Source organism: Felis catus, chromosome B4 (assembly GCF_018350175.1).
Source record: "Felis catus isolate Fca126 chromosome B4, F.catus_Fca126_mat1.0, whole genome shotgun sequence".
Lineage (NCBI taxonomy): Eukaryota > Metazoa > Chordata > Mammalia > Carnivora > Felidae > Felis > Felis catus.
In genome coordinates this window covers 75,846,539-75,867,446 of record NC_058374.1, presented here as the reverse complement: position 1 = coordinate 75,867,446, position 20,908 = coordinate 75,846,539, and the positions used below count along the sequence as shown (strand labels likewise).

General features: G+C 47.9%; 1 protein-coding gene across 3 annotated transcripts; it reads left to right on the top strand.

Annotated features, from left to right (window-relative positions):
• Positions 1–688: 688 nt before the first annotated feature.
• ARF3 (ADP ribosylation factor 3) lies at positions 689–19,618 on the top strand. 3 transcript variants are annotated; one of them, XM_006933660.5, is made up of 6 exons: positions 689–895; positions 2,098–2,140; positions 14,587–14,827; positions 15,630–15,740; positions 15,982–16,106; positions 16,662–19,618. In XM_006933660.5, exons 3-6 carry the CDS (start codon positions 14,680–14,682, stop codon positions 16,821–16,823), a joined length of 546 nt encoding a protein of 181 aa, XP_006933722.1. In that variant the 5' UTR covers positions 689–895; positions 2,098–2,140; positions 14,587–14,679; the 3' UTR covers positions 16,824–19,618. The 3 variants fall into 3 exon arrangements, with proteins under 3 accessions (XP_006933722.1, XP_003988679.1, XP_006933723.1); XM_003988630.6 differs by lacking the exon at positions 2,098–2,140 and having other exon boundaries at positions 702–895; XM_006933661.4 differs by lacking the exons at positions 689–895; positions 2,098–2,140 and adding an exon at positions 10,497–10,586.
• The last annotated feature ends 1,290 nt before the right edge of the window (positions 19,619–20,908 follow it).

Here is a 20,908-nt window from a genome sequence, read left to right as displayed (position 1 = left end):
ATTAGGCTTCCACCGGTTGTCTTTCACTTTCCAACCTCCTAACTGGTCCAGAGTCCAATTGTTTCCTTCGGTCTCTTAAATTCATCACTCTCTCTCCTCTTCGCCATGGGAAAGGATCTCCTGATTCAGACCCCTGAGTACTCAGACCCCTAAGACTCAGTCTTAGGAGTAGTGAGTAGCAACACTGATGCAGCGAGGGCTCTCAGGTAGTTGCAGCTAACCAGGGTTAAGAAATAAAAGATGTGGTCTGGGGGAACTCTGGAGCAGCGGAATTGAAAAAAAAAAAAAGGTGTGGAATTGAAAAAAAAAAAGGTGTGGAAAAGGTGTTGTCTAGAAGAGTAAGGTGAGCCATAACAAGGACTGTTCACTCATACCCTGCTCCTGGCTTTGCCTCTCCGCCCAAACCCTCTCCAGTGTGGCCAGCACGCCGCTCCAGTCCTTACATTCCAGGAATGGCCCTGGAGCTTGGGATTCTCACCCCAGTCCTCCCTGCCTCATCCCCACTTCCCGGCTCCCGCCTCCGCCACCCTCAGCCTGCAGCCCCCACATCGGCCCCCGCCCAGGTTCAGCTCCAGCACCCGGTTGCCTCTGCTGCAGCCGCTGCCATGGTGATGGATCTCGCGAGAACTGCCGCACGCTACCGCGCAGTTCTCGCGCGATCGGGGAGGTGGGAAGTATCCCGGTCTGGGGGTGGGGGTGCGCCGCACAGCTCCCGTCGCCGTCGCGGCTTCCGGTGCTAGGTGGAGGAAAGGAAGGAGGGAGCCAGGGAGCGGGGCCAGGGGAGCAGTGGTGCCGAAATCGGCTTGGGGGAGTCGGAGGGAGCGGAACCAGTGCCGAGCGGAACCTGCGGGGGCGGAGGCGGCGGCCGCAGCGGCGGAGCTGGGAGCAGGAACAGGTGAGGGGCTGGGGAAGGAAGGCGGGTCCCCGTAGAGGAGAGGCTCGGGGTGGGGGCTGAGGAGATAGACCCCCCTCCCCCCGCCCCAGGCATTGCCGGGCAAGGAGCGGTGTGGTCTTTCCCACCGGAGAGCTCGGAGAGGGGGCGCCGGGCCAGTCTCTCGCCTGCCCCCGCATTTGAAGGACGCGGAGCTGGGGTGGGGGTGGGGGGCGCACACGAATTTGTGCCTCTGCCTCGCACGCGGGGGCGACCCGGGCTGCAGTTAGGTTCTCCTCGCCTGCAGGAGGTGGGCTTACGAGGGGTCGGGGTTGAGGTGGAGGAAAACAGTCCATAAAGAGGTGGTGCGGGGGCGGTGATGACTGTTTTGTATCCTTTTTCTGTTAAAAGGGCTAGGGAATGCCTCTTTTTCCTATCTTCTCTCCCGCTCCACCTTAGCACTAGGAGACCAGAGCCTTGCTGCGGTGACACCCTCTACTCCCATCATGGGGCAGGGGTGCGTAGGGGGTTTAGGGATTAGGTGACAAGGCAAGCTACTGGGGCACCCCGGGGGCACTATTCTGCTAAAGGTTGCGCTTTTGGGTCTTGGGAACCACACGTTGGGAAGAGGGCAGCAGGTGGGGAGCGGGAGGAGAAGAGGCAGGAGAAGGGGGAGGGGGCATCTGATCTTGCTTGGAGAGGAGAGGTGGTGCCTTCCTCCCCCAGGCAAAGCGGGGGCGGTCTCACAGGAGGAGGGAGCAGCTTGTCGCTGGCTCTGAGTTTGTGTCTTCCAATCCGCTTTCTTTCTTTAGGAAGTACCAGGATTCCCGGAACAGAAAATGGAGCCATTGCTTACACCAATGTTTGAGGGAAGGAGGGGGAGGTGGAGTTCCCTGTTAAACCTAGCCACTTGAATAGCAAAGTGGTAGCTCCTCTCTTGGGGGAGTTCCCTTCTTTTTGGGTTGTATTACTGCCGGTCTCATTCTGGCCAGGCCCGGAGGAGTGTGGTATGTGGTCAGGAGTGAGAAGAAATAGTGAGGTCATCCGGTTGAGGGAGAAGCGTAACTCAAAACCTGTCTCTGCTGCTGTTGGATTGGGTCACCCCTGGTCTATGGCATGAAAGTTTTATTGGTAGGAGATCTGCTGCAGGAGTCTGATTGCGTGGGTCAGTGCAACAGGACAGAATCTAGTCTCTGCCTACTGTTCTCCCCTTGTTCCTTAATCAGGTGGTGACCAGCTTTGCTGCCATTTTGTCTTGAGCTTCTTGGGGTAAGTGTCTCCACTTGGTATGACTGGAAGGGAGCAGTGAGTTGGTTATTGCCCATTAGACCTGAGTTTGAATAACGTGGCTCTAAAAGCTCATTTTAAGAAAGAAGCTGATCCACAGAGGTCACTTTTTCACAGAATGAATCAATGACCTTGGATTTAGCTGGGAAGGGCCCCCATGTATCACATATTTACGTGCCTCCTGCCTCCCAGCATAGAATTATTACCTTGCACCGTCAAAATTTTTGTGTGTGTCTTGTTTTGCCAAAGAGAAGAAACATTTCAGTTGCAGGGATTGGATCTCATGTTGTGTCACCCACGATGCCCATGCAAACAGTAGACACTCATGATGTATATGGGATGTGAATGGACAGAACTCAACAAGCTTTCTGATTACAGTTTAAGGAAAGAGAAAGAGATGACTTGACTCTCAGGGAGAGTGCCTGGGGATAGCTGAGTGAGGGTACAAAAGCCCTTAGCCATTGTAATTAAGTCTGAGTCTCTCCACCTTCCTAAGAGGCACAAAACAGGCCTGGATACTGGAAACTAAGACCCAAAAAGAAAAATATTACTAGAACACTAAGTCATTATTTATCTGAAATCTCAGATCCCGTGCTTCTCTATGTGGGCTAAAGGGGTCTCCGTTAAATGTTAAGTCAAAATTGGAATTCTGGAGATTATGGAGGAGGGAGCCAGTATCTGTGGTGCGGTGCCTGGCACAGAAGTGCCAGTGAATGGTAGCTGCTATTATTAAACTGAATGCAAGTATAAAGGAGGGAGGACAGCAGGCTGGAAAGAGTGGAAGTGAAGTCTTAAGTGCACAGAGGGTCATATTGTGCGTGTTCATCTCTGCTACTCTCTTTTCCACTGAGTCAAGAGGAAATGGACTCAGAGGATAGTGGGTGGGATTTGTTACTTAAAAGGAGGAACTTCTTTAAAACCAGTTTTGTTAAAGCCGAGTAAATAATAGGGAAATTGTGGAATCTGCTTCTCTGTACACCTTTAGAAATGGCTGCCAAGCAGCCGGAGACTCAAAGCATCTCACTGTGTTTGGTTCTCCTCACCATTTTTTTCTCCTCCTCACCATTTTTGTTGCAGGTCAATTTAGAGGCAAAATGGTGTGGTAATTGAGAGTGTGGTCCTTGGAATTAGACAAAATTGGGTTCAAATCCTGCCTCTGCTAATTACTAGTTGTATATAATTTCGGTGAAATTACTTGTCCTTTCTTATTCCTCATTTTCCTCATCAGTGAAGAGCATGACAATGATAGTACCTTCATAATATAGGCATGAGAATTAAATGAGATAACTGAGTGTAAAGCAGTTTCATACAAAGCATGGTAAGTTTCAAATAAATATTAGTTGCTACGAATAATCATCATCATAATAGTAATAATAATATGAGCACTCAGGGCTGCCTTAGAGAAGGTTGACACAAGAACAACTTGCCGCCTGTGTAGAGGGATGATTGTTACCATGACTTTCTTTGCTGGTTGTAGGCTTATGAGCAATAAAATCTTTTTTCAGCATCAGCCTTACACAGGCAGCTCCTGCTGCCCGAGTGGGAGGTGAAGCTGGAGCAAGGCAGGGGCCCTGAACCATCAACTTGGATGCAGGGTGAGGATGTGGAGGCTCAAGAATAGTGTTCATGTTAGAAAAGTCAGCATGGGGTGCCTGGGTGGCTCAGTTAAGAGTCCGACTCAGGTCATGATCACAAAGTTCGTGAGATCGAGCCCCACATCAGGCTTTGCACTGTTATTATGGAGCCTGCTTGGGATTCTCTCTCTCCCTCTCTGTCCTCCCCCGCTTGAGTGTTCTCTTCTCTCTCAAAATAAATAAACATTAAAAAAAAAAAAAGCATGATTGAAGTAATGGTCGACTCTGATAAAAGAGCACTCTCGTTGACCTAGGTCAGTGATTTAGATTTCAGGGTCCCTTTATTTTAGGGCTCAGTATTTCAGCATCCTCCATTTCCTGGGCCACTTTTTTCTTTAAAAATTTTTTTTAATGTTTATTTTTGAGAGACAGTGTGAGTGAGAGAGGGACAGAGAGAGAGAGGGAGACACAGAATTCGAAGCAGACTCTAGGCTCCAAGCTGTCAGCACAGAGCCCAACATGGGGCTTGAACCTGCGAACCAGGAGATCATGACCTGAGTGGAAGTCAGACACTCAACCTGCTGAGCCACCCGGGCGCCCCTGGGCCATTCATTTCAGGGTCTCCTTTAAATGTCTACTTCTGGGGCACCTGGGTGGCGCAGTCGGTTAAGCGTCCGACTTCAGCCAGGTCACGATCTCGCGGTCCGGGAGTTCGAGCCCCGCGTCGGGCTCTGGGCTGATGGCTCAGAGCCTGGAGCCTGTTTCCGATTCTGTGTCTCCCTCTCTCTCTGCCCCTCCCCCGTTCATGCTCTGTCTCTCTCTGTCCCAAAAATAAATAAACGTTGAAAAAAAAATTTAAATGTCTACTTCTGAGTACGTTTCAGAATGTACTGTATGGAGGTCCAGAGTTGTGATATCTATGTAATTCTATTTGCTATACATTTTCAACATCTGTTGCAGTTATAGGTAGAGTGCTAGTAAAGCTTTTTGATAGTGAAAAAACATGGGGAACATTTAGAAGGAGTTCCACAAATGTTTGAAGGTTTGTATTATAGCCTGGGTAGGAACTGACTGAGGTAGGGATTCCGTGAACATGTAAGAGCTTTGCATTGGACTTCTCAAAGGACCAGAAGGGACATGGCTCAGGATTTCAGGGCTCTACCATTATCACCATATTCCTGAAGAAAGGTGAGATGATGGGGTGTAGCATATCTCATCATACCTTTTAGCTCTTCCGTTACTGATGAGAGCCTTGTATGACGCTTCCTTTGTGAGTGTCAAGCATGGATGTTTAAAAAATTTTTTAATGTTTATTTTTTAGAGAGCAAGAGAGACAGAGTATGAGTGGGGGAGGGGCAGAGAAAGAGGGAGACACAGAGTCCAAAGCAGGCTCCAGACTCCAAGCTGTCAGCACAGAGTCCGATGCGGGGCTTGAGCTCATGAATTATGAGATCATGACCTGAGCCAAAGTTAGATGCCTAACCAACTGAGCCACCAGGTGCCCCAAGCATGGATGTTTAAACTTAAATAATTTAAATGTGAAATGAAACATAATTTAGGCTGCAGGAGAACGTTTGCTCTCCGTTGCGATGGTTTTTTTTTTTTTTTTTCAATTTTTTTTTCATGTTTATTTTTTTTTGAGAGAGAGAGAGACAGAGCACAAACAGGGGAGGGGCAGAGAGAGGGGGAGACAGAATCTGAACCAGGCTCCAGGCTCCAGGCTCCAGGCTCCAAACTGTCAGAACAGAGCCTGACATTGGGCCCGAACTCATTAACTGTGAGATCATGACCTGAGCTGAAGCTGGACCCTTATCCAACTGAGCCACTCAGGTGCCCCTTCATTGCGATGGTTTTTGACCCTTTCCTCTTTTTTTGTTAAAAGCAATAGAACGTTACCTTGTATAAAATCTTACTTGAAGTCTAATACATTTAGTGGATAAAAATGGAGCTGCTCTAGGGGCGCCTGGGTGGCTCAGTCAGTTGGGCTGCCGACTTCGGCTCAGGTCATGATCTCGTGGTCCTTGAATTTGAGCCCCACATCAGGCTCTGTGCTGACAGCTCAGAGCCTGGAGCCTGCTTCGGATTCTGTGTCTCCCTCTCTCTCTGCCCCTCCCCTGCTTGCTCTCTCTCTTTCTCTCTCTCTCTCTCTCAAAAATAAGAAACATTAAGAATTTTTTTTTTAAATGGAGCTGCTCTGGTGGTGGTGTAGAGTCATGGAGCATAGTTAGAGCCTCTCATGTGGCTCCCCCCACCCCCACCCAGAAGCCTGTGAATCCCACCCAAGGAACCTTAGGGTTCTGAAAATGTAGCAACTACTTCTCGAGTTTGTCAGATACAGGAAGAGGATCAGGGATCACCTATAGAATAGTCTTCCTCAACCTCAGAAATGTTTCACCACCATCGTTAGAACCAGACTCCTCAAAAGCAAGCCTGTTAGTCGCTAGCCACAGATTAATCATGGTGTTGGGGACATGAAACATGAATAAGGCATGATCCCTGTTAGCAAGGGGCTCCTGGTTTGGTAAAATATTTCCCCAATCTTTTCTCATCATGGCATACGTAGAAAATGGTAATAGTGAGACATGGTGCTTACAAGCTGAAGTGACTGGCCCTTGAATTCTAGCCATCTTAATCTCTGCCTAGCCATCCAGTCTGATGGGATGTATGGCAGACCTGTTATGCATTAAAGACACATTATTTCCAGCTCTGGAAAGCAAAATAGGCAAATGTAAATAAAACATACTGTGGTTAAGTCCTAGAGTACACATGCATTTGCAGTGCTAAAGGATCAGATGGCTCTTACTCCCCAAGCTAGTTGTTCCCTGTTTTCTGAATCCTTAGACTGCTCTGTAATGATGGGCCTTGTCAAACCATGGCTTCCTGTTTCATCTGTTCACAACAGCTCCGTTTTGACTTGTGAAGTGGGACCAAATTGGGGCAAAGGTTTATTAGGGCTTTAGGCTGACTACTCACGGAATTTCAGTGATGCTATAATTAAGAAAGCATAGTGTTCTGAATAGCTAAGGCATTGTATAGATGTAGGCATTGGAGCAGCCATGGAGTATCAGGCGATGGAACAGTTGTAAGCTGGTCAGATTCGAAGAATAGGGCAAGCTGATAGCTTTGGTTAGAGGGCAGTGCCACAGAATGTTCCAAAGAAACAAATGAGTCTGGTTTTTATCTGGTCACTGTTTTATGTGGCTAAGTCATGTATTCTGAAACAGACCTGATTCTCTGTTCTGACTTGCTGAGGTTTGTGCATGGGAAAAGCCAGGCCCTTCCCAGGTGTTTGGGTCTTTCTAATCAGACAGGGGCAATTTAGGATCTTTCCTTGATAATGTGGCCTTCTTTCAGGTTCTCCTATATTGGAGTCGTCTTCTCAGACTAGAAGGGAAACTGGCATCATGATTCCGGCCTGAGCCTAAACAACTGTTAAGTGGAACCTAATTTTAGTTAGGTATGTTTTGATTTGTAACAATATCATCAATTGCCTAATAGCTAAGTTCAATAGGTATCTTTCAGGCCTTATCTTAATTTGACATTTCTAAAGCCTTTAACCCTCCTTCCTTTTTTTAAGATGTTTTTTACTGTCTTGACTTCCTTTGGGCCCCTCTGGTACCTTCTTACTCTCTTTCCTGGCTTCTGTTTTTGCCCAGTGCTTTAAATGTTGACATGCCCCAGGTTTTTGCCTGTGGCCTTTTTTCCCTGTCCCACTGTACACAGTCTCCCTAGATATACAGTTAGAGTAGCATCAGTTGCAAAAGACAGAACACACACGTGTGGCTTAAACAGTAAGTGAATTTATTAAAGCGTGTATCTTGAAGTCTAGGTGAAATAAACCAGACACAAAGGAATAAAAGTGTATGATTCTATGTGTATGAAGCATCTAGAATAGTCAAATCCATAGACAGACGTAGATTGGTGGTTGCCAGGAGCTGGAGGTATGGGAAGTGGAGGTTATTATTTAAGTTACAGAGGTTAAATTTGGGAATATGAAAATGTTCTGAAGATAGATGCTGGTGCACAACAGTGTGAATGTATTTAATGCCATTGAACTGTGCACTTAAAAATGGTCAAAATGGTAAATTGTGTTGTGTGAATTGCTCTCTATACACACGCAAAGAAATGTAGGGTTACAACACTTTTCTTTTTAATCTACCAGCTTGGCAGGGTCATTAAGAATGCAGATTTTCTTCATTTTTCTGCTCTGACAGCCTAGAGTTCTTATGTCTGTGCCTTCGTGTTCTCAGCATCTCATCCTTCTATGTCAACATCTATAGGCTAGATTGGGGCGCCTGGGTGGCTCAGTCAGTTAAGCATCCAACTTCGGCTGAGGTCATGATCTCACAGTTCGTGAGTTCGAGCCCTGCGTCGGGCTGTGTGCTGACAGCTCAGAGCCTGGAGCCTAAAGGCTGGAGAAGAGAATGTTGCCATATATTTTTTGTTTTTTTTTTTTTAAATAAAGTCTATTTATTTATTTTGAGGGAGGGAGGAAGGGGGGAAGAGAGAGAGAGAGAGAGAGGGAGGGAGACAGAGACAAACACAAGCCAGGAAGGGAGATAGAGAATCCCAGGCAGGCTCCAACCACCAGCGCAGAACCTGATGCGGGGCTTGAACTCACAAACTGTGAGATCATGATTTGAGCTGAAATCGAGAATTGGACGCTTAACTGACTGAGCCACATAGGTGCCCCAAGCATATGTCTTTTTTTTTTAAGATTGAGGAAAACTTTCCTGGATGCTCCCAGCAGACATTCCCCATGTCTTATTGGCTAGAATTAGCATATAACCGTTCGTGAGTCAGTCACTGGCAGGAGAAATGAAATGCCTATATCCCTTAGGCTGATCACTTTTCCTACCCTAGAGTTGGGGAAAGGTATCTTTATACCCCCAACTCCAACATCTGAACAAATTAGATCTTCTGTTAGAAGAAAGAAGAGGAAGAATAACTGTTTGGGTAGATAGCCAATAACTCCTGTCATCCTGGATCTTAGTTTCTCTTATGGCTTCAGTTACCGTCTCTGCAGATGATTCTCAAATACTCAGCCTAACTTTTCTCCTGAAAATCAACTTAGCACCTCAAAATCAAACTTCATTCTAAAAACACCTTCAATCTCAGATCTGTTTCTCTTGTATTTCTTGTCTGAAGAAGTCCCACCAGATCACCCAGTCATTTAATAATCAATCATTAAATCCTGTGGATTCTACGATTTTGATCTTTCAAATCTGTCCTTTCCTTTTTTTTTTTTTTTTCAACGTTTATTTATTTTTGGGACAGAGAGAGACAGAGCATGAACGGGGGAGGGGCAGAGAGAGAGGGAGACACAGAATCGGAAACAGGCTCCAGGCTCTGAGTCATCAGCCCAGAGCCTGACGCGGGGCTCGAACTCCCGGACCGCGAGATCGTGACCTGGCTGAAGTCAGACGCTTTGTCGACTGCGCCACCCAGGCGCCCCTGTCCTTTCCTTTTTATTGCCACCTCTGGTTCAGAACTTTTGATTTGTCAGCGGTATTACCGTACCTCCCACATGGTCTTTCTGTCTCAAGTCTTTTCTCTTTATTTTTTAACGTTTTTTAAATTTATTATTGAAAGACAGAGCATGAGCGTGGGAGGGGCAGAGAGAGGAGGAGACACAGAATCCAAAGCAGGCTCCAGGCTCTGAGCTGTCAGCACAGAGCCTGACGCGGAGCTCGAACTCACAAACTGTGAGATCATGAGCTGAGTCGAAGTCGGATGCTTAACTGACTGAGCCACCCAGACGCCCCAAGTCTTTTCTCTTTTTAATTTATACCCTAAACTATTGCCAGAATGGTCTTTTTTTTTTTTTTTTTTTTTTTTGGAAAGTAAGCTTTACATCTAACATGGGGCTCGAACTCCTGACCCTGAGATCAAGAGTTGCATCCTCTGCTGACTGAGCCGGGCACACCCAGAATGGTCTTTTTAAAGCATATACTTGATCATGTTATTCAATATGGCTTTTAAGGCCCTTCATGATCTAGCCCCTGCTTACCTCCAGAGTCATCACTTTCTTCTACCCACTATGTGATATCCAAATAATCTGCCTCTCAGATGCACCTGGCTTTGTCTAGTAAAAAGTGCTGTCTCTAACTCAAGTCTTTATGTCTTTGACATGCTGTTCCCTCTCCCTCTTTATTGTTTAATTACTTCCTATTTTTCCTTTAGGAGTCAGCTCAGGTGTGACCTGAGAATGAGAGAATCGCCCTTTACCCCTGTTTTGATTAGCTGCTCCAGCTTTCTGTCCCCATAATACTATGTGCTTATCTCATTCTTACCCTCATGCTGTTTTGTAATCCTGGGTTTGCTAGTCTTCCTCTCCCATGACAGTTTCATGAAGGCAGAAGCTGTCTTCCTCTCTGTATCCCTAGTTCCATATACTCAATAAATGCTTAATGAATGGATGGAAGCTGACCTCTGAAGCTATTTCTTGGCTTTGGGAAATCTCTGAGTCCAGTAGAAGTCATTGAGATACTAATCTAGGAGTTCTTGTGTGCTTGTGATTATAGTGCTCTTGAGACAAAAACTTGGAAAGATTATAGAGGTCACAAGCCAGCTGTGCTAAGGAAGCTAAATACAGGCGGACCCTGCTTTTGTTTCCTTAAATTTTATTGGTCTGCTCCATTGGCTTTGCTAAAAATAGCATCTCTATTAGTGATATCTCATTGTGAAAACCGTCTGGGAGCAAAGCTGCTTTTAGTGCACCCTGCTTGGCAGCAGACTTTGGTTTTCCTTTCCTCGGACCCATCATGTAGCCTGAAGAGGAGGAGGTGGTGCCAGATCAGAAGTCCCCTCGGAGGTGTCTTACGACGCAAGCCTGAGTCAGCCACAGGAGTCAGGTGAGGGGAGTGTGTGCGGCAGACCGAGCTGTGACTCTCAGTAACACTTGGAGAGTGAGGCAAGAATGTTCCTGCAACACACACAAGCCAAGATGGCTGAGCAGTTTCAGCAACAGCCTGCCTCTCCTGGGGGGGTGGAAGGATGGGCTTGGGGGCGGTAAGTAGCCCTCAGTGAGGACATCCTCAAATGAGGCTTAAATCAGGCAGTGTGCTTGATTGAACTCCTGCAGTGTCCCAGACAGATTGTCCTGGAACACATTTTTTTTAGAGCTCTTCTTGTCGTTTGTACCACTGATAACAAAGTTTGTGATTGTAAAATAGAATGTTGAGATATACTTTTTAATACTAGAGATATTACTGTATTCCATTTTTTATCCTAAGCCACTCACCTTTAGTTTTAACTGCTGATTCCTGGTTTCTAACAGCCCATGGAACCCTGGCATTTTGCCCTGTGAACACAGGAGTGCCATCTGTGGTAAAAGAGAGTAACTATAGGCTGCAGAGTACATAGGGAAACAATCCAGGGTATATGGTTTGTTTTTTGCTTTTTGTTTTTTTCTTTTTTGCCATTCTGCCTCCCAGAGCTTTTTCTAGGAATGCATTATGGTGAAAGTGAGAATCAGCTGTAGAGACCAAGATTTGTGTTCATGGCACAAAGCTGAAAGTTGCCACCATCCTCATGGTAGGGGCATCAAGCTGTCTGGTAATAGGGACAGATCAAGAAAACCAATACCCACTTTGGAATGCTCATCTGAGTCAAGCTCTTGATTATATTAAAGAGGAGCCATAATTTCCACTAATGTCAAGGCCCTGGGCTTCCCCCCAGAGGACATGTGGTAACTCCTTGGGCATTTCATCAGTTATCCATCTGCCACACTGTGTATTAAGCGGCAAGAGAAAATTCCAATTTTAGTCTTCTAGTCCTTTTGGGGTGTTTCCAAACCAGTCTTTGGGTCAGGTATGTGTGGAGAATGGCCAAGAATTGACAGGATATCTAAGAAACCATTGGTGCATTACACAAAGATGCCAAGTGCTGCTAGGGCAGAAGAAATGATATTAAGAACAACCTCAGATGAGGCTTAAATTGGCCCATGTGCTTGATTGAACTCATATAGTGGAATTGGCACTGGGAGTGGGACGGATCCAAAATAAAAGGCATAGTCCTTGCCCATGGAGAATACAGTGAAGCTGGAGAGATGGTAAATATACAGACTTATAAAGAGGAAAAAACTCCACAAGTTAGTAAGTGCCACTTGAGTGGTTCAGATGATTCAGGGACATACCAGGAAATAGAAATAAGTGTAACACTGGGATTAGCTTTTGAACCAAGACATTAGCATGCTAGCTTAGCAAAGAAGCAAACCAAAGTACAAGGTTTATATGTTTGGGGGCAAGGGGTATTTTTCAGTCACTGCTGTACTCACAGTTGATAATCATTTACTCAGCAATAATTTCATTCTCGAAGGACAGCAAGATAAATGTGTGGCATAAGTTTAATACAGAATCTGGGCCGAAGCCTGTTACCAAAGTCTTAAAGGAAAGTATCATCTGGAGCTGTAGAAAAGGACACCTGAGCAGGAGACAAGATATAAAAGTAGGAAGACTTGGGGAAGATTTAAATTTCTGTAGGTGATGGTGGCAGGACCGGAAATCTGACTACTACAGATTGCTGGGGTTGATGGAATCTAATCTTATTAGTTGGGCAGATGTCCCCTCCTGCCTCAGGGATCCTCTGGGATCTGTCTGCCTGGGTGGGTTGAGGCAGGATGGGCAGGGACGATGGCTAGTGGGCGACTTGGCTGAAGTTGAGCCCTAAGGTTGAGCCAGGTCCTCTCTCTGGGGTGTGAGCCCTTTGGGTCAGGGGCAGGGCTCATCTGAGGAACCTACCAGGAGCACCACGCCTGGCTCATTAGTGGATGTCTGAGAAGGCCTTTGAAGATGAAACACTCCGTAAGCACTCATTGTTTCTGTTTTTTTGGACAAACTAGTACTTTGGTCTCCAGGGGCTGTTGATCTGGCTCCTTTGTGCTAGTCTGGAATTTGCTGCAAACTGAGGAGAGTAGGAAACAAACAGAACTGAAATAGTTTTTGAGAAAACAGCTAAACTCCCACTAAACCCCCCATGCTTTAGCTTGTAAATAGGATTCCTACCCATCCACCTTTTACATTCTTGGGTTTGGGTGCACTCTGTCTTGACCTGTTCCTTCGCCTGCTGGGTTTGGGGTGTGTGTGTGTGCGCCTCTGGTTCCCAGACTCTATAGAGAATGCCAGCAGCTGGCATATGGTGATTGCTGAATAAGCTGCCTGCTGACGCATGTCTCCTGCAGGCACAGAGAACTGGCTGGCATGGGCGATTCTGAACCCCTGTTTCATTGTTGTTTCAAAGATGCATTTCTGTGGCTGTCCTGTTCCATAGAGAAGGGAGGGAAGAAGAGAAAATGAGTGACTCTGATTTTGTCTTTGGGGGCAATAGGTAGTAGGGTGGGAGGATGGGCATTTTGTACCTTCATAGTGGTTCTTAACTGCTGTCGTCTTCACTTTTTTAGCAGGTATTTGTTAAGTTCCTAGTACGTACCGGGCATAAGCTTCCAATCTGAGTGAGCTGCTAGTAAGGCCAGTTATAGACCTTACTATTTTAGTTCATTTGTTCCACTGCTATGTGCCAGGCACTAGTCAAGGTACCGGGAACACAGCAGTGAACAAAATAAAGAGCCGACATTGTAGGAGGAGAAAAACACAACAGCAAGAAACAAATGTGTGATGTGTCTGATGCTGAGAAATGCTATGAAGAACAGTGAAGTGGGATAAATGGGGTAGAGAGTGATGTGTGTATGTTTTGGTGGTTGTAGAAGGCCTCTTTGATAAGGTGATACTCAAATGGATGCCTGAAGGAAGTGAGGGAGTACTCTGGGAAGGTTAACTCAGGGCAGAGTGAAGAGCAAGTACAAAAGCTTTGAGACAAGAAGGTGTTGGGGAGTTGAAGTGGAGTGATCCAAAGGGAGAGCAGTAGAGGATGTAACAACAGAAGCAGGGGAATGCAGATCATGCAGGACCTTGTAAGCCACGGTATGGCTTTGGGTTTTACTGAAAAGGAGATACGAAGCCAAGAGAGGGTTGAACCGAGAAGCAGCATGACCTGATTTTGGTTTTAAAAGCAGTCTGGCTATGTGGAGAATAGACTGAAAGGGGTGGGGGGAAGAGGCAGGGAATGAGGTGACTGCCTCATTGCAGGTGAGAATGTAGAAAAGCTGTCCTTGGATGGGCCACAGTGAGCCTAGGAATGAGGGGGAGCCTAGGAATGGCTGAGGAATGAGGGGGAGCCTCTCCCCACCCCATCTCCCAGCTTGGTGTACGGTTGTATGAACGGGAACAACTTGAGCAGCTGGCACTTCACAAAGTGGAAAGGATCAGCCTCTTTTAGGGAGTGTTACTTTCTTATTTCTTCCTCATTGATTTTGGTGTGTGGAAGGAAGGTAGAATTATAGAAGTAGAGAAAGGGAAGAAGTAGAGTCCCTTGATTTGAGCAGAGAGCCTAGACCTTGGGAACCTGGCAAGCCCAAACCTTGTCAGGAGTCACAAAGAGCCACTCCTCATTCCACTCCCTCCTCTCCCAGCCTTTCCGGGAGTCTCAGGGTAAGGCTGAGGGAGGGAGGGGCATTCATGGTCTCATAAGACCTTATATGGTATAGAGTGTCAGAACTCAAGGGACTCTAGAAGTCATCTAGTTCAACCCCCTCCATTTATAGGGGCAGATATGGATGGGTGAAATAACTCGTCCAAAGTCACATGGGTATATTACTAGCAGAGCAGGGGTCCTGAGTGTTCAGTGCTTTGTCTCTCTGCTCCCAAAGACTCAGGATGTGTCTGAGTAGGACTTGATCTTCCTAGTCCTCTCAGGCTCTCAGTTTGGCATGAACTCCAGCTATGACTTTGGCAAATCCCATTTGCACGAGATCCTGACTAGCAGATGGTGGTAATGAGTTTATGTTTCTTTGCCTAGGATCAAGTTCTCCATACCAGGGGCCAGGCCAAAACCAGACTGCCACTGCCCCCACTTGAGCCCGCCTGTCCTCAGAAAGTGGTTGCTGTGATCATGGGTAATATCTTTGGAAACCTTCTCAAGAGCCTGATCGGGAAGAAGGAGATGCGTATCCTGATGGTGGGCCTGGATGCCGCAGGAAAGACCACCATCCTGTATAAGCTGAAACTGGGGGAGATCGTCACTACCATCCCCACCATCGGTAAGGGTACAGCTTAGATGTAGGCTCTCATGCCAACAGCTGAGCCAGGCAGGGGGCCTGTTCCTAGATCCCCCACCTGGCCACCAGGCAAGTCCATGCAACTTGGGGGGATTCAGGGAAGGATGGTTATTTAGCTTACTAGCAGGTGCTGGGGCTGCCGTTTGCCCACCTACCCTGGTCCTCTCTGATGCGGGAACTTCCGAAGCCTGGCACTGAACAGTCGCCCTGAGGCACTGAGCTGGTTTATTCTTTGTGTTGTTTGGAAAGCGGGTGAAAGGCTTTGATGTTCCTGCCAGGGGCCAGGAGTTGGTTCGGTTTAGATCCTCAGTGGCCCTGATCCTGGTTAAGACCTGCCTGTGGGAGGGAGAGAATTTGCCTTATTGATGGGGCTCCAGATCATCATTGTCCATTGGTTCTGCATTTGGGGCTCCAGGACTATAGCTCACTTTTTCTTCACCGTGTTTCCCAGGCCCTACTTCTTAGCTGTGGCAGACTCTGGTGGCTGAGGTACAGGAATGGGGCTGAGTCATTTCTTTGCAGGAGGGAGAGGCAAAGACTGAGAGAATGAGTGGAGAAGGTTAGCTCATGTTACCCAGGCGATTGTGAACCTCCTGACTGGCCCTTCTCATTCTCTTCCTCTTTTTCTCTTTTTGGCCTTTAGGTCAGGGAATACCAGGCCTGAGAAAGCCTTAGTTTCCTTTGCTAGGATCATAGCCAGGCTGGGGGAAACAGAAATGAACCCACCTGGGTATTGTTCGCAGGCCTGGTGTTTGAGGCCAAGTGGCCATTGTTTTTTCCAAAGGGTTCAACGTGGAAACAGTGGAGTACAAGAATATCAGCTTCACGGTTTGGGATGTGGGTGGCCAGGACAAGATTCGGCCTCTCTGGAGACACTACTTCCAGAACACCCAAGGTATGGAATATGAATTGCCCAGGTTGGCACGGGTTGGTTGGGTATGAGCAGAAGGAATGACCTTCATTTTTGGTTATGGGCAGCCAGTTCTTGCCCGGCTGCAACTCCTAGGGGTGGGAACAAAGGAGGAAAGGGAGCAAATATTTGGAGGGCATGTGGAGGGTGTTGTCTTTTGGTGGTGTGTGTGCGGGGAGGGGGAGTTCATCTGCTGTCTTGTGCAGCCCATGCTCTGCCTCCCTAGGGTTGATATTTGTGGTCGACAGCAATGATCGGGAGCGAGTAAATGAGGCCCGGGAGGAACTGATGAGGATGCTGGCAGAGGATGAACTCCGGGATGCAGTGCTCCTTGTCTTTGCAAATAAACAGGTGAGACTTCTCCCCACCCCTGGATTTGAGAGATGACAACCTGGCTGTAGAAATCATGAGCCTTGGGGCTTATTGTAGGGGAAGCCCTGTGTTCTCAATTTTGGAAGTGTGGGAAATACGATTAGCTGGCTTCTTTATGTTCCTCTTCTTGTCCCCCACCCAGCTTTAATTAGCAACATTTCTGTCCTCAGAGATTTGGTGTGGTAGATACATCACCTCAAATCCCTCCTTCGTCTTCCCTGATGTCTACTTTAGTGGAACTGCCCTCACTCCTGCAGTCAGGCAGACATGATTCTTTGCCCAGTCTGAATCACCTCTCCACTTCCCTACCAACCCCATATTTGGTTTGCAGCTCCCCAGTGGAATGACCTTTAGTGCCTTGAATCTGTGGCTCTAGGATGACTAAATCCAAAGCTGCTCCTTAGGACCTTGTTCTGGCTCCTACAATGGAGGAGGAGGAGAGGGTGCTGGTACACATCTCTTTGGTAGATGGGTGCTCTAGAAGCCTTTGAAAGATCCTGAGGCTCCTTTTTGTGTGTCTTCCTCGCGCTCCAGGATTTGCCTAATGCTATGAACGCTGCCGAGATCACAGACAAGTTGGGCCTGCATTCCCTGCGTCACCGCAACTGGTACATTCAGGCCACCTGTGCCACCAGCGGGGACGGGCTGTACGAAGGCCTGGACTGGCTGGCCAATCAGCTCAAAAACAAGAAGTGAGAGCCAGGCAGCCCTATTCGACCACCCCACCCACCCCTGACACACCTACTGTCTCCCTACCCCAGTCCTGCCCCTTCCTTCCCGTTGCCAGTGTGGCCAGGGCCCTGGGTATCACGTCCGCATGCCCAACAAGAGCCTTGCCTCCCCTGCCTCCCCTCCTCTTCCCTGTCCATGACCAGTCCCCAGTTGTTGTCCTGATGATGAATCATTCCAATTTATCGGATTTAAAACAAAAACAAGGTTGTTATGGTTTCATGGGGTGGCCCCCCTCATCCTTGGGTTTGGGAGGTGGGGTGGGGTATTCTCTTCGTTCGCTTCGTTTGGCTCTGGTTGCTGTGCTCTTGGCATCTGAGTCCCTTCCCTTTCCCCACAGGTCCTTCTCCTATTCCCCGTCTTCCTTTCCTTTGCCACCCTCTCCCCGTTCTACATGGAAATTGCACGGGCCTCTCTGTGTGTGCGTGCATGTGTGCGCGTGTATATACATGTATAGAGAGATATATATGCAGGGGCCGGGGGAAGGGTGGAGGGGTGGAGTGCAGCTCGAGGCTGGGAGCCAGGACACTGCCCGCTCTAGCCTATCATCTGCCTCTCCCATGTTGATGAGATAAAGGGAAGAAGGTAGAGGGAAGGCTGTCCCACTTGCACTGGTTCCTCTCTCCTCTGCAGGTGGGTTTTTCTGGATGATAGGATGGATGGTGGATTTTCCACCACCATCTTCCTGTGTACCTCTCTCTCCTGCTTAGGGCAGGGGGGTGGTGTTTATCTCTAGATGACTGTTCCCAAGGAGATACCATTCTGCCCTGCCTTGTTAGTGGGGAGAAGAGAGGAGCCCACTCACTCTTACCAGCCCAGTGTTCAACTGGTCCTCCTCCTCATCCTTAGATCTGTTCCTCAGGAGCTTGTGGGGAAGATAGGGAGAGCAAGACCATGGGGGTGTGTTTGGGACCAAGGGCACTGGGGGGGTGGGCCTCAGGTTTTTCATCTTCATACTTTTGTGTTGTTACGAGGTGAGGCATGGATCAGTCCTGTTCTTGCCTTCCCATGTGCCCCCCCCCCCTCCTTATCTTCTGATCTTGGGGATTGGGTGGTTCATCTATCCTTTGTCAGAAGTTTCCTCACTTTAGTAGTCCTGCTGGCCTGACCAGGGCTGGCTGGGTGGTTTAATGGGAAGCAAGGGAGTGGGGGTGACATAGCAGACCTCAGTTTCAATTCCCCTTCTCTCCACTTCACTCTTTTTTTAGTCCAGGATGTGCTGAAGGCTGAAAATTTTCTATTCTGTTTCTAGACCCTCAGGCTATCCTGCTGTCCCTCCTGACTCCCATCCCAACAGTTTTTCCCTGCCCGTTTCACCCACTTCCCATAAATCAATTTGAGGGTTGGAGTGGAGGAAACAGAACTCTGAAGTAGTTGTTGGTGCTGGTGGGATGCAGTGGTCTTCAGAGTCCTCCCACCATAATTATGTAGTTGTTCAGAAGCTGCTGCTGCTACTGCGTCTCTCTGTGTACAGGGGGCGCTTGTCCCTGACGTCCTGGCCTGGGTCCTGACTTTGCGGTTTCTGTGAAGCCGTGGCTTTTCTGTGGGCTCCTGTGTGTGCTGGCTGCGCCCTGAGCTCCTGAACAGCCACCCATAATCTTTCTGCTAAGGTCAGGGCCCAGGCCCTCTGACAAGCATGGCTGAGGGACCCCTTCCCACAAGGAGTGTCCCAAGCCCCACCCCATGGGGCCAGGCTTCCTGCCACCTTTGTCTACAACAGGCAGATCAGTATCCCCACCCTGACCCAGGTTGAACTGTGAAAGAGAGGTTCCAGGGGTGTCTCCCTCAGTGCCAGTTCCTTAGTGATGTACTATTTACCCAAGATGCAGTGGGTGTGGTGTGTGCAGGTCTCTTGATCTCTAGGCCTGTGTGTGTGTGTGTGTGTGTGTGTGTGTGTGTGTGTGTGTGTGTTTGGTGGCGGGGTGAGGGGAGAGGGGTGCTGGAGCTTCTATTTCATTTTAATGTATATTCACTCCCATGAACCCCATGGATGCTTCTCTCCACCCCTTTTCTTTGCTTCTGCCTCAGTTTCCTCATGTTTTTGCTCCTGCTCCTGTTTCCTCTCCCTTCCTGAACTCTTTCCTTGACCTTCTCAACTCATTCACTGCTGTTGCCTGCTGTCGTCTCCCCTTTCCTTGTTTCATTCCTACTTAGGATTCCCCACTCTTGATCTTTGCGGTAGGTGAGAATTTTGCCTCTTCTCCTGCCTCCTAGTCTGACTCTCCCTAGTTAGATGTCAGTCCCAAATAGGTTTTTCTCATTTTAGGCCCACCCCTACCTTGCTTTGGGGGAGCTCCAGAGACCAGCGGGCCTGAGCGTTAGAAAGCAGCCTTGGAGGTTGCCTTGGTGCTGCTCAAGGATGTATCCAGCAGGGGGCAGTAAGTGATCTTGGTAGTGTCCCTGGCTGCCAGGCCCTTGGCAGGGGTGGTCTCTTCAACATTCCCATTCACCTAAAAGCTCTTTTTGGATTGGGTTTTTCATTCCATTTTTGCTTGCTCCCTTCCACACTCTTCTCTGGGAGATTTAATTTTATGCTTTCCTTTGTTACAGCCTCTTCCCCCCTGGAGAATTCCCCTCCCCCCCAAAGTTTGTTTTGTGGTGTTATGGTGGTAACTGCAGTTCTGAACTGGTTTTTCTCTTCTTTTTTCCTCCTCTGGAATGTAGACTGTATATGTTTAATAACTCACCTTCTCTCTCCTTGCTCAAAATGTGGGATACGCGATGACTGTGACCCTGGTTGGAAATTAAACTTGTTTTATGCAGCTTTGGAGCAGACCTTCATCCTTGATGTGCAGCAGCCATGGGACAGTAGTTTAATGGTGAGGGTACTTCTGTCTTTGGTCCCTCTCTGTAGACTGCTCCTTCTCTCAGCAAAGGGGTAAAGGGTACACTTGACAGGGATGGGGCTGGGGGAGAGTGAGATTATTGAGGAATTTAGGCTTATCTCTACACTGCTTACTACTTCCCATCATATTCCAGAGAGGAGCATAAATGAATTGGGCACCAGAGTGCGCCTTTGTGACTTTGCTCCTTAGTTGTAAAGGGTTTAATCCTGTACTTTGCTTTATTTATCACCTGCTGGTAGACACTAGAGACTTGAGTGGCTAGAGGACCCTGAACTCGGAGTGACCCAGACTGCCTCCACTCTCAGATCTCCTGAGCCCTGTGCATCAGGTGCTTATAGTTGGAACAGGGTCTCCTCATCCATAGACTGGAGTCCCCTCACTCGTCTAATTTTAGATTTTGGCAGTGAGTAAGCATGAAGGGTAAAGGCCTGGATAGTGTAATGAACTTGATCCTCTTTACAACTGTGGCCCTGTATCACCACTGCTTCAGGCATGTGGTTCCCCATTGTCAGGATGCCAAACCTCATCCAGAGATTCCACAAATGTCTTGAGGGAAAGGACAAGCCTCCGCCCTCCCAACCCACTCCTGTCACTACTCTCTTCCTCTCCTGCTAATACTGTCTGGCTCCAGGCAAAGAAAGAGATAGTGCTCCCCTTTCTTTAGGGGGTGAGATCTGGGTGAGCTAGGCAGGCCATCCCCACTCTTGCCACTTTCTTAAGTGTTGTGGGAAAGGGACAGGTTTTAGGCATATAGTAAGTTTGAGAGCCCCGAGTGCCGGTGTGAAGTAAATCATTTGTATTCAGTTACCTCCCTGGTCCTCAAAAGCTCTGCCTGGTGACCAATGTTACTGATAAGAGCACCTTTCCCACGTGCTTTATTTGTACATTTATAAGTATGTTCCTTCTAGAACAACCCCTCATAAGATCGTGATAATAGAGAGGACTTTAGCTGGATGGCAGGCCAGTGGGTGTCTTTTGACCCCTGAAGAGGACGACCTGATCCGTTTTGTCCCTCAGTACTCTATTTAAGATTCCAGAAGGGAGGTGCGGGGGAACCCTCTTGTGTCAGTTGCTTAAACCTTCCAGCTTCTTTCAAGAGGGGTTGGGGGGAAGAGGGAGAGACTTAACCTGGAAAGTAAGTGTTTAGCATCCAGCTCTTAGGACAGATAGCAACCTTACCTGCCCAGAACTTGAATAGCTCTTCAG

What these genes read in the sequence shown, in the direction of transcription:
- ARF3 (XM_006933660.5), top strand. Translation starts at nt 14,680, where the DNA reads ATGGGTAATATCTTTGGAAACCTTCTCAAGAGCCTGATCGGGAAGAAG. An exon ending in CACTACCATCCCCACCATCG is followed by an intron (nt 14,828 to 15,629) that starts GTAAGGGTACAG and finishes TTTTTTCCAAAG; the next exon opens with GGTTCAACGTGGAAACAGTG. An exon ending in CTACTTCCAGAACACCCAAG is followed by an intron (nt 15,741 to 15,981) that starts GTATGGAATATG and finishes CTGCCTCCCTAG; the next exon opens with GGTTGATATTTGTGGTCGAC.